Genomic DNA, 12832 nt, shown 5'->3' with positions numbered 1-12832 from the left:
TAGAAGATTAATAATGTGAAATTACTTGGCCAATTTAGTTAAATCTGTGTGGAATATCTCTGGTGTTGAAATATTTTGTGAAATGCTTCTATTAGCTTAGTTTTTGCCTTTTAATAATTACATTTCTATCTATTTGTTTTGTGTGCAGAATAATTTTTTGTTAACACATCGGAATGTGTTGAGAACAATAAAACCTAAAAACGATCAACGTAAATCACAACTAATATCCTACGGAGGACTAGAGTTGGAATGATGCTCAAAATCAAAGTGGAAAATGAAGTTATAGGCTGATCCAACTTCAGTGGAAATGCCTCAAGACAAGGAAATGATGCTCAGTAGTGTGTATGGCCTCCACGTGCCTGTATGATCTCCCTACAATGCCTGGGCATGCTCCTGATGAGGTGGTGGATGGTCTCCTGAGGGATCTCCTCCCAGACCTTGACTAAAGCATCCGCCAACTCCTGCACAGTCTGTGCTGCAACGTGACATTGGTGGATGGTGCAAGGCATGATGTCCCAGATGTGTTCAATGGGATTCAGGTCTGGGGAACGGGCGGGCCAGTCCATAGCTTCAATGCCTTCATCTTGCAGGAACTGCTGACAACACTCCAGCCACATGAGGTCTGGTATTGTCCTGCATTAGGAGGAACCCAGGGCTAACCGCACCAGCATATGGTCTCACAAGGGGTATGAGGATCTCATCTCAGTACCTAATGGCAGTAAGGCTACCTCTGGCGAGCACATGGAGGGCTGTGCGGCCCTCCAAAGAAATGCCAACTGGAGGGTGTCAGCAGTTCCTGCCAGATGAAGGCATTGAAGCTAAGGACTGGCCCGCCCGTTCCCCAGACCTGAATTCGATTGAAAACATCTGGGACATCATGTCTTGCACCATCCACCAACGTGACGTTGCACCACAGACTGTCCAGGAGTTGGTGGATCCAGGAGTTGGCGGACTGTCCAGAAGCATGCCAAGGCATTGTAGGGAGGTCATATATGCACGTGGAGGCCAAACACACTACTGAGCATAATTTCCTTGTCTTGAGGTATTTCCACTAGTTGGATCAGCATGCAACTTCATTTTCCACTTTGATTTTGAGTATCATTCCAACTCCAGACCTCCGTGGGATATTAGTTGTGATTTACAGTGATCATTTTTAGGTTTTATTGTTCTCAACACATTCTGCTATGTAATGAATAAAGATTTACAACTGGAATATTTCATTTAGTGATATATATCTAGGATGTGGGATTTTAGTGTTCCCTTTATTTTTTTGAGCAGTGTATATATACACACACACACACTCACTATTACTACGCACACACGCGCGTTTCTCATGGAATTAAAATATTGTCAAAAAGTTAATTTATTTCAGTTCTTCAATACAAAAAGTGAAACTCATATTATATAGAGTCATTACAGAGTGATCTATTTAAAGTGTTTATTTCTGTTAATGTTGATGATTATGGCTTACAGCCAATGAAAACCCTAAAGTCATTATCTCGGTAAATTAGAATAATTAACAAAAACACCTGCAAAGGCTTCCTAAGCGTTTAAAAAGGTCCCTTAGTCCGTTTCAGTAAGCTCCACAATCATGGGGAAGACTGCTGACTTGACAGATGTCCAGAAGGCAGTCATTGACACACTCCACAAAAAGCCACAAAAGGTCATTGCTAAAGAAGCTGGCTGTTCACAGAGTGCTGTATCCAAGCATATTAACGGAAGGTTGAATGGAAGGAAAAGTGTGGTAGAAAATATGCACAAGCAATCAGGATAACCGCAGCCTTGAAAGGATTGCTAAGAAAAGGCTGTTCAAAAATTTGGGTGAGATTCACAAGGAGTGGACTGCTGCTGGAGTCATTGCTTCAAGAGCCACCACACGCAGACTTATCCAGGACATGGGCTACAAGTGTTGCATTCCTTGTGTCAAGCCACTCAGGACCAATAGACAACACCAGAAGCATCTTACCTGGGCCAAGGAGAAAAAGAACTGGACTGCTGCTCAGTGGTCCAAGGTGTTGTTTTCAGATGAATGTAAATTTTGCATTTTATTTGGAAAGCAAGGTCCCAGAGTCTGAAGGTAGAGTGGAGAGGCCACAATCCAAGCTGCTTGAGGTCTAGGGTGACGTTTTCACAATCAGTGATGGTTTGGGGAGCCATGTCATCTGATGGTTTAGGTTCACTATGTTTTATCAAGACCAAAGTCAGCGCGGCCATCTACCAGGAAATTTTAGAGCACTTTATACTTTCCTCTGCCGACAAGCTTTTTGGAGATGGAAATTTCATTCTCCAGCAGGACTTTGCACCTGTCCACACTGCCAAAAGTACCAATACCTGGTTTAAAAGCAACAGTATCACTGTGCTTAATTGGCCAGCAAACTCGACTGACCTTAACCCCATAGAGAATCTATGGGGTATTGTTAAGAGGAAGATGAGAAACACCAGACCCAACAATGCAGAAGAGCTGAAGGCTGATATCAAAGCAACCTGGGCTTCCATAACACCTCAGCAGTGCCACAGGCTGATCGCCTCCATGCCACGCATTGATGCAGTAACTGATGCAAAAGGAGCCCCGACCAAGTATTGAGTGCATTTACTGAACATACATTTCAGTAGGCCAACATTTCAGATTTTAAAATCATTTTTCAAGCTGGTGTTATTAAGTACTCCAACTTACTGAGGTAATGACGTTTGGGTTTTCATTAGCTGTAAGCCATAATCATCGACATTAACAGAAATGAAAACTTGAAATACATCACTCTGTTTGTAATTACTCTGTATAATATATGAGTTACACTTTTTATATTGAAGAACTGAAATGAATTAACTTTTTGATGATATTCTAAATTAGTGAGAAGCACTTGTACATATAATGTTCATTACGTAAAATAGGGGGCAGGTCACTGAAGGCTCAGTGACCTGTCAGAAGCCATACAGATGAATATCTAATCAGAGCATCACAAGAAGTTAGGCTGCCCCAGAGCACGAGAATCTCACTAACTGAAAATAAAGATAAAACAACAGCCATAAAAATGATTTCATCACTCCAGGTATTTTAATCAGTATAACAGCGCCAACCTGACAGTGTCTGTAGGTTACTCAGCACAATCCTGCTGACAGGTTCTCTTTAAGTTACAATCTAAAAAAGCCCCGGAGCTCAGTGTGAAAATTGCAGAATTTCCCATTTTTAAACACTTGCTGAAGTAATCAGGTTTTTGTGATAAATGAATTAAAAAAAAAAAAAAAACTTTGAATAATAGGCCATTTTCTGCAATGCATTAAAGGATCCTTTTGTATAATGAGACGGACAAAGTGATTACATCATCAGTCATTTCACAGGAAGTTTAAATGGTGATACTTATCTAAGCCACATAGCTGAACCTGTGAAAAAGCCTCTTGAGCTTTGTGGTCATATATAGGCTGTTTTGTACAATAGTGTTTTTTGTCTCTGGTAACAATTTACAAGAACAGGATTACAGCATCTCAAGCGTTATGTTGTAATTAGAAATCATATGCAAGATGGTATTAGATACCAGCGTAACATCCTGCAACACTTGTTTAACCATAACACAGCCACTCGCCCAAACTTACAATATGCCTTCTACCAGTGGTACAAAATCAGAAAAAACTTGGCACTCAAGAAGAATTTTGGTGTAAAGAAGAAGATCCTTTAATGTGCATCCACAAAGATATGTTACTTATATCCTGGTTTCCTTTTGGATTTCTGGGCTGGATACCCTACTTGAGCACCTATACTGATTACTAGCACGAGTGCTGTGTTGCTGCTTTTTCATTCTTCTACCAGTGGCATTCTCATATTCCAGTAAACTAGCATTTTTATCTTTTCATACATTTTGGAGTACCTGATATCATTACTCCATTGCCGGAGCAAGCCCTGCACTGCGCCAGACTGACTGGATCCTTGGTCGGCTGTCTGATCTCCGAGGGCACCGGGACACATGTCAGCTATAAAGTGGATACGAGCCCGTTCTGCCGAATCGGTCATACCAGGCACAGTCGTGATTTCTACATCAAAAAACAGGCAAAATGTAAAAGGCGTAATGTACTTAAACAAAAAAAGACACAAAGGCATTGCTTAGACCTTATTGAGTCAATTATTAAAAAAGGAACCTGTGATGCGATTCATATTGCCTTCACCGTGGGCGGCATGAATCAGAGTCAAGCTGCACAACCGCAGCCAGGTAAACTGCAGCCAGGTATGTTTTTCTCTAAAACACTCAAACAAAAACATTTTGACGAGACTAATCCAGTTCCGCCCCCATCCGGCGTCTCCCAGGGCCGCTGCTGGTGATTGACAGGTCTCCACTTATTATTATTTATATGTGTGTACTAATACATAATAATAACATAGAAGGGACACATCAATCACCCAGAGGCAAGGAATTAGTCTCGCCTGCGACTATGTGTACTCTGACATGCCAAAAAAACATACCTGGCTGCAATCATAGAGCCAGGCTCGGATTCATGCCGCTCACTGTATTGACAGCTAGAATTGTGACAGGTTCCCTTTAACTTATTTCAAAAGTTATGCTTTCAATGCGATCTCATATCCATTTGACGTGTCATTACAAGAACCAAGAAAAGTCTGTATTCCTGCCAAACACAGTAACTTACCCATAAGAATGTGAATGAATGACTGCCAAAGATGCATATCTACAGCTCTATATACATACAGTGAGACGCAGATAGAACTGGACTCTTCCCTATATACCCCCCATTTGAAGCAATTACTGTAAACCTATAATCAGCACACAAACATCTGACATTGCTTCAACTTACACAATGTGAGTGACAATACAAAACAAAAAAAAAGAAGTAGATTATTGCAGACAATAGACAGCATTTTACAGCAACCTACAGACTGTCATGGAGGTTGGCCGAAGAAGGTTGTGTGTTTATACAGCTTATTTTTATACATGATACTTTACTGTAAGGCCGAGTTCACATTTTCTGCCGTAAACACCAATTGGAGAAGGGCACCAAGGTGTATGCTCCCAAGTCATACTGCTCAGCTCCTTAAGGCTACGTTCAGACTAGCGTTGTGCTAGTGAGCGTCGGGTTTGCGTCGGACGACGCAGTGGCGACGCACGCGTCATGCGCCCCTATGTTTAACATGGGGGACGCATGCGTTTTTGCTTGTTGCGTTTTGTGACACATGCGTCTTTTTTGCCGCAAGCGTCGGACCAAGAAAACGCAACAAGTTGCATTTTTCTTGCGTCCGATTTTCGGCAAAAAACGACGCACGCGTCGCAAAACGCAGCGTTTTTGCGTGCGTTTTGCCGCGTTTTTCGGTGCGTTGTGCGTTGCGTCGCCGACGCAGCAGCGCACAACGCTAGTCTGAACGTAGTTTAAGGCGTATGTGGCCGAAAATGATGCATAACAAAGCACACGGTGACTCCATCTGCATCATTGTAGTCAATGGCGCAATCGGCGCAAATTCCATTTTGCGGGGGTCTTCGAACATAGGAAAAACTGCTGTGAGGGCAGCCTAAGATTTATTGAGAATAATATCAAACTCCGTCGGTTTTACCTGAGCTTTCTTTGGCTACCAAGCCGGTGGGGACCTGCCCAGCAGTAGGGTTCACCATGCTATCTCGCTTTCCTCCAGCCCGTCGGCTATTACAATACTCCCAACGCTTCTGCTGTAATTCTTGCAGCCACCAAGTCGTTGCTTGACGACTAGTAGCCTAAAATTTTAAAGAAATACCATTCAGTCTAATTTCAACTAAATTTGATGGTGAAACGTTCAGCTTTTATACACTCTTAACATACAAATACTCTACATTAAACTGATCATTTATGCTTTTCTCATCTAATAATGATCCTAAACCTCAGTCTATTGTAGCAGGGAAGCTGTGGATTTTCACAGGTAACATATGCGGTGGATTGTGGTATTTTGCAGATACTCACCATAGGTTTATTTATACTTATTACATTTTAGAAGAAAAAAAAAAACAAATGCCAAAATTACTGTTTTTATTTTCTTTGCCTCACCAAAAAATTTTATCAAAATGTTGTATGTTCCTTAAACAGGTAGAATGAAACACATGCCCCGACACAGCCACATCAGAAAATAAATAATAAAGATATGGCTTTCAGAAGATGGCTCTCCAAAAACTAACCACAAAGAATTATATTTAGAAAAGTTATTTTATGGTGTAAAAGTAGTAAAACATAAAAGTCCTATAAAAGGTATCACCATAATCGTACGGACCCATAGAATAAAGTTAACAGATAAAGTGCACAGTAAATGTTGTAAAAAAATTACATTTAAACGCAATTCAAAAACAGCCATTTTCAATTAATGTTGTCTCCCAAATATGTGTAAAGTCAAACGTAGTATTAATTATAAAATGACATCATTGAAAATTACAACTTGTCCTGTTAAAAACAAGCCCCCACATTTTGCCAAACAAAAAAAAAATAAAATGTGGCAAAACAAAAGGAAATTACTTAAAGGGAACCTGTCACCCCGGTTTTTCAGTACGAGATAAAAATACTGTTAAATAGGGTCTGAGCTGTGCGTTACTATAGTGTATTTTGTGTACCCTGATTCCCCACCTATGCTGCCGAAATAACTTACCAAAGTCGCCGTTTTCGCCTGTCAATCAGGCTGGTCAGGTCAGATGGGCGTGGCGACATCGCTGTATCTTCCCCCAGATCTTGCATATATTTCCGTTGGTGGCGTAGTGGTTTGCGCATGCCCATCTTCTGAATCCACTGGGCAGGAGAAGAAAAAACGCGCGATCGGCGCTATTTCCCTGGTGATCTGTGGGGGCGGCCATCTTCCTGAGGCCGCACGTGCGCATATGGAGTCCTCTGCTGCCCGGGGCTTCAGGAAAATGGCCGCGTGATGCCACGCATGCGCAGATGGAGATCACGGTGGCCATTTTCCTGAAGTTGAGATGCGAACTCGGCTTCAGGAAAATGACCGACGCGATCTCCATCTGCGCACGCGCGGCATCCCGCCGCAATTTCCCTGAAGCCCCGGGCAGCAGAGGACTCCATATGCGCACGCGCGGCCTCAGGAAGATGGCCGCCCCCACAGATCACCAGGGAAATAGCGCCGATCGCGCGTTTTTTCTTCTCCTGCCCAGTGGATTCCGAAGATGGGCATGTACAAACCACTACGCCACCAACGGAAATATATGCAAGATCTGGGGGAAGAACCAGCGATGTCGCCACGCCCATCTGACCTGACCAGCCTGATTGACAGGCGAAAACGGCGACTTTGGTAAGTTATTTCGGCAGCTTAGGGGTGGAATCAGGGTACACAAAATACACTATAGTAACGCACAGCTCAGGCCCTATTTAACAGTATTTTTATCTCGTACTGAAAAAACGGGGTGACAGGTTCCCTTTAACACTAATAATTTTGCAAAAGTAATGAAAAAGTCTACACAAATTTGGTATTGCCATAATTTTACTGCCCAGAAATATAAGAGTAATGCATTATTTAAGCTGCAGGGCAGTTCCATGCTGATAAGGAAAAGTTTCAAATATTTTTGGTAAGTTGTTACTTCATTACACATGGCATAAGGTGGCAACACTGTTTCTTTCACATTCCATATACTGTATTTCCAAGATGGCAGAGGGTTGAATGTGAACACCTACTGTTCTTATTAGAATCATACAGTAACAGGCTATATTGGTAAGTGAATTACTATTAACTAGCAACATGCATAACGTAAGTTCAGTAAATATAAAAGAAGTACTGTTAGGAAACCAAAATACTATAATATCTTTGGTTCTGTAAGATTATTGTTTACCAGAAATTTTGCACATATCCATTGTATACATTTTCACAGTAATGTAAGTTACCAAAAAGACAAAAGTTTTTTGTAGGATTGAGAACTAAGCATAAATTAAGTTGTAGCTTGCAGAGTTCTTATATTGCATAATGTATTAACTATTCATTAAGTTTCATGTTGCAGCTAAATGTTTCACAGTTTCTGTATGAAGTAAACTTACTGTAACGCAAGTTACCATCAGCTTTGTTACTTCAGTTTTTCAATGTACAGTAAGTTACCTGCCTTTCAATTTTTGGACAACACTTACAGTCAGCTTTTTGAAAAAATTAAATACTATCATAATTTTGATGTTCATTTTACTTTATATTGAATATAAAGTTGATGACTGGGTTGAAGTAATGTATGATGGCAGAAAGTATCGTGGAGTGGTTACTGAGGTTGCACGCAATGAGATGAAAGTGAACACCATGGAACTCTGTGGCAAGAATAAAAATACCTGGAAATGGCCATCTACAGATGATGACATTTATTATGATGTCAAATTTTAAGAAAGGTTGCTCCTCCCCTGAAAATGGGTTCTAGGGGCATTTGGGAATTTTTTGATTAGCCAGGAAGCTAAATGAGCAGTGAGCACAAATTTACATCCTTGTTGAAGTTCATTAGCTGGGTCTGAATTCATTGGACTGGACCACAAATGTAGGCCTAGATCAAAATTTATGTAATTGATCAACGGTCATTTTGTAATCAAAATTTCCACTCTGCAAAAATGTTGACAACTGAAGTATGAATACTGATTGATTACATTTTTATACTAAATATTAGTCTACGTACAGGGCCTTGCGAAAGTATTCGGCCCCCTGGAACTTTTCCCACATATCATGCTTCAAACATAAAGATACCAAATGTAAATTTTTGGTGAAGAATCAACAACAAGTGGAACACAATTGTAAAGTTGAGCGAAATTTATTGGTTATTTTAAATTTTTGTGGAAATTCAAAAACTGAAAAGTGGGGTGTGCAATATTATTTGTCCCCTTTAGCTTAATATTTTGTTGCGCCACCTTATGCTGCGATTACAGCTGCAATCGTCCATATCATGAGTCTGCCAAATTTTCTGTTCTGGTAAACAGGGGAGAAGCACTATTTTTATTGTATTAAAACACCATAGTCCCAGCAACTTTAACAAATTTATTTTAACCTCTTAAGTGAAATGCAACAGTTTTTATTACAAGAAATGTAGGTAACTAACGTTACAACACAATATAGTAACTTACGTTACAAAACAAAGAATGTGTTCAACTTTGTCACTGTTCATATTTGAGAAGGCAAACTGACTTTATATAGACAAAACATAGGCTGCATGTGAATTCATTGGTGTGAACTACATACAGTGCCTTGTGAAAGTATTCGGTTCCCTGGAACTTTTCAACCTTTTCCCACATATCATGATTCAATTGCCTTTTCTTTTGGTGTAACGTAAGTTACCAAGTAATAACACTTTTATTTTGTATTTAATTTGTATTGTTGAAAAATCAAACTGTGTTGAAATCTATTGAGAATAGTTTAATGTGCAATATACATTCACTCATTTATGTGCCTGCCTTCAAAGAAAAGTCTGTAGTCAGTTTTTGGCTTGTGAATGTAACGTAAGTTACCATGGAACCGCCCTGCATGGTAAATACCACTAAACCTTAATGAGAACCTGTCATGTGAAAAAACGCTATTGACCTGCAAACTTCGACTTCATATGCAGGATAATAGCATTCTGTAATGCTGTAGATAAGCCCCCAATGTATCCTAAAAGATGAGAAAAAGAGGTTAGATTATACTCACCCAGGGACGGTCCCGGTACGATGTGCGTCGCGGTCCGGCGCCTCCCATCTTCTTACGATGACGTCCTCTTCTTGTCTTCACGCTGTGGCTCCGGCGCAGGCATACTTTGTCTGCCCTGTTGAGGGCAGAGCAAAGTACTGCAGTGCGCAGGCACCGGGAAAGGTCAGAGAGGCCCGGCACCTGCGCACTGCCCTCAACAGGGCAGACAAAGTACACCTGCGCCGGAGCCGCAGTGTGAAGACAAGAAGAGGACATCCTCTGATGAAGATAGGAGGCCCCGGACCGGACCGCGACACCCATCAGACCGGGACCGCCCTTGGGTGAGTATAATCTAACCTCTTTTTCTCATCTTTTAGGATACATCGGGGGCTTATCTACAGCATTGCAGAATGCTGTAGATAAGCCCCTGATTCTGGTGGGCTTAGCTCACCTTCGTTTTTGGGGGTGACAGGTTCCCTTTAACTCACTAATTTGCTTCTATGGGTAAAAAAAACGTTGAAAAAAGTGACATGCTGCATGTGAAGGAAATATATAATCAATAAGGGAAAAGCATAACAGCAGTAGAGTTACATTTACTTGACAAAAGGGTGAAACTGAATATACCAGTATTGCAAACACAAAGAGTATGTGCGTATGTGCCCAAAATCAGGAACTAGAGGCACTGCAGGAAATAGCAGCGCTTTAGACACAGAGTATGTTTGCCGAGTTCAATCACGCAATTAAACTTGCATATGTGTATTGAACAATGCAGATTTACCGCATCCAATACATTTGATTGTGGAAATTTCTGTTTCGGAGACTGGCGTCTCATCAACAAAAATTGACATGCTGTGGCTCGTAAACCTGCACCGTGGGTGAGTTTACGCAGTGTTAAATAGAAGCATAGTGGGCATGGGATTTATAGAAATCCATCCACTGTGCTTGTATTGTAGAATGCAGCATTTTGGAAGCAACGGATGTGAGCAGATGAGCTGTCTCCAGCACACTGCTATTCCTGCTCGTAAGCACGTACCCAAAGGGGCTTTTGCTGGAGTTGTCCACCATGGCACCTGGACCACGAGCCTTAAAGGGGTTTTAGACCCAGGATATTTGAAATGCCACAGCTTAGCCCATCATCCACTCACAAACAGCATCTTTTAAAAGGGGCCAATCCGGGTCATCCTGGAAACATGAGCTTATGGTAGGGACTATAGGAAGCTGGGTGACACAAAGAAAAGTTGTTCACATGTGAAGTCAGCTTAATAGGTTGATGCAATCCAGAATTCCCTCCTCCTCTCCTCAAGGAAAACAGAAGGTAACTGAAAACAGAAACGTTTAGGTATTTCTGTTATTTCTCCCTTTTTATTTTATAAGTGCTTTGAATATTTGTGTGTTTTGTTACCTTTTCCATAATAACTGTATATTTTTATGTTAATGCTTGGGATCCAAGGGGTATCATTTCTCTATGTGGAGTGTAACATGTCAAGAATGCAGAGATGAGGAGACTTAATTTGGCGGGCTCTGTTAACGGTCCGATGGGCGGTGTTTTCTGTTGTTACATGCACCCCTTCCTTCCCGCTGGCCGCAATATTGTCTTGAATTTTATTAGATTTCCTCCGTAATACACGCGTGTGCAATGCAATCTCGCATTGCGCACGCGCAGTATGCTTTGCCCAACTGCAAAGCCAAAAAGCATTAGTGCGCATGCGCCGGTGCACTATGTCCCAGACGTATTTCGCTGGTACAGTAAAACGCAGCTTTTAATTTGCATAAGAAAAACCGCAGCAAAAACGCAGCGTGTGAACATAGCCTAATAATTAAGCAGAATAGACCATTGTGCATGGGGTTCACGTTACTAAATTGCACCATCTAATTCCTCTAAAGTTCTTAATACTGTGTCCAGCCCACGCATTTAACAAATTAAGTGATCTGGTCAACAAAACCCACTACCTGTGTGTAGGAGGGTGGGAGAGGTCTAATAGAGCCGTATGATCTACAAGAAACAGGATGTAAAAGAAAATCAGATTAAAATAACCGTACTCTACAGATGTCACACTAGCCACATGCCTTTCAGAATGTACACCAACATAGGTACTACAAGCCAAAAATGGACATTTGGCTTCAATTATATGTTACCACTGAAGTTAATAAAGGCATTTATATATTTAGTTTACTCTGTTACACAGAGGTTTACATACATTATCCTAACTGTCCCCTTTGGGGCTCACATGCTAAACAGAGAATGTGAGGCCCAAAGGGAGGACAACAGAGAACCCTGCTAAACACAGCCATTGTGCTGCCTTCAATTAGGATCCTTTATTGATTATTGCTTATATAGGACACATTAAAGGTGTGTTCCCACAATACACGGTTATGTGACATTGCTAGGGTACGAGTGTGGTATTCTGGCCCAAGCGAGTTGTGACTGGTCCACGAACGATAACATTCAACTGAAAGTAACCATATATTTATATTAAAAAATGTCAACTTCTACAGATAGAATAATGTGGGGCATAAGTAATGGGGGTTACTCCTCTATTAGGCACTGAACAGCCATCTATGAGCTAGAACAGGGCTCTCACACTGGGCAACCTTCAAACAGTACGACTATTTATTTTAACCCGTACCTGTTGGGATCAGAAGAAGAAGTAATCAGGCTCCTTGCATCTTCTCGCCCAACCACTTGCACCAATGAGCCCATTCCGTCACATCTCCTCCAGTCCCTTTCCCCGGCTATCACCTCTCACCTAACAAAAATATTCAACCTTTCTCTCACTTCCGGTATTTTTCATCCTCATTTAAGCATGCCATCATACATCCATTACTTAAAAAACCATCCCTCGATCAAAACTGTGCCGCTAATTAAAGACCTGTCTCTAATCTTCCCTTCATCTCTAAACTCCTCAAGCGCCTGGTCCACTCCCGTCTTACCAGCTATCTCTCAGATAACTCCCTTCTCGACCCTCTTCAATCTGGTTTCCGCTCTTTACACTACTACTGAAACTGCCCTCACTAAAGTCTCTAATGACCTACTAACAGCTAAATCTAATGGTCACTACTCCATGCTAATTCTCTTGGATCTCTCCGCAGCATTCGACTGTGGATCATCAGCTCCTCCTCACTATGCTCCGCTCCGTCGGCCTCAAGGATACCGTTCTCTCCTGGTTCTCCTATCTCTGTGACCGCTCCTCCACTGTATCTTTTGCTGGTTCCTCCTCCTCTCACCTTCCCCTTACTGTTGGGGTTCCTCAA

At 41.5% G+C, this 12832-nt stretch overlaps 1 protein-coding gene across 1 annotated transcript in view; it reads right to left on the bottom strand.

Moving 5' to 3' along the window:
• TBC1D2B (TBC1 domain family member 2B) overlaps positions 1 to 12832 on the bottom strand; it is a 147824-nt gene that overhangs the window by 113660 nt on the left and 21332 nt on the right. The window contains exons 2-3 of the mRNA XM_069765568.1: positions 5549 to 5705; positions 3861 to 4023 (exon numbers count right to left, since the gene is read on the bottom strand). Coding sequence (XP_069621669.1) covers positions 3861 to 4023; positions 5549 to 5705 — 320 coding nt within the window. The remainder of the gene's footprint in view (positions 1 to 3860; positions 4024 to 5548; positions 5706 to 12832) is intronic.

The sequence above is a fragment of the Ranitomeya imitator genome, chromosome 4 (assembly GCF_032444005.1).
Source record: "Ranitomeya imitator isolate aRanImi1 chromosome 4, aRanImi1.pri, whole genome shotgun sequence".
Lineage (NCBI taxonomy): Eukaryota > Metazoa > Chordata > Amphibia > Anura > Dendrobatidae > Ranitomeya > Ranitomeya imitator.
Note: the sequence above shows the minus strand (reverse complement) of the source record. Positions and strands in the feature narration are given on the sequence as shown.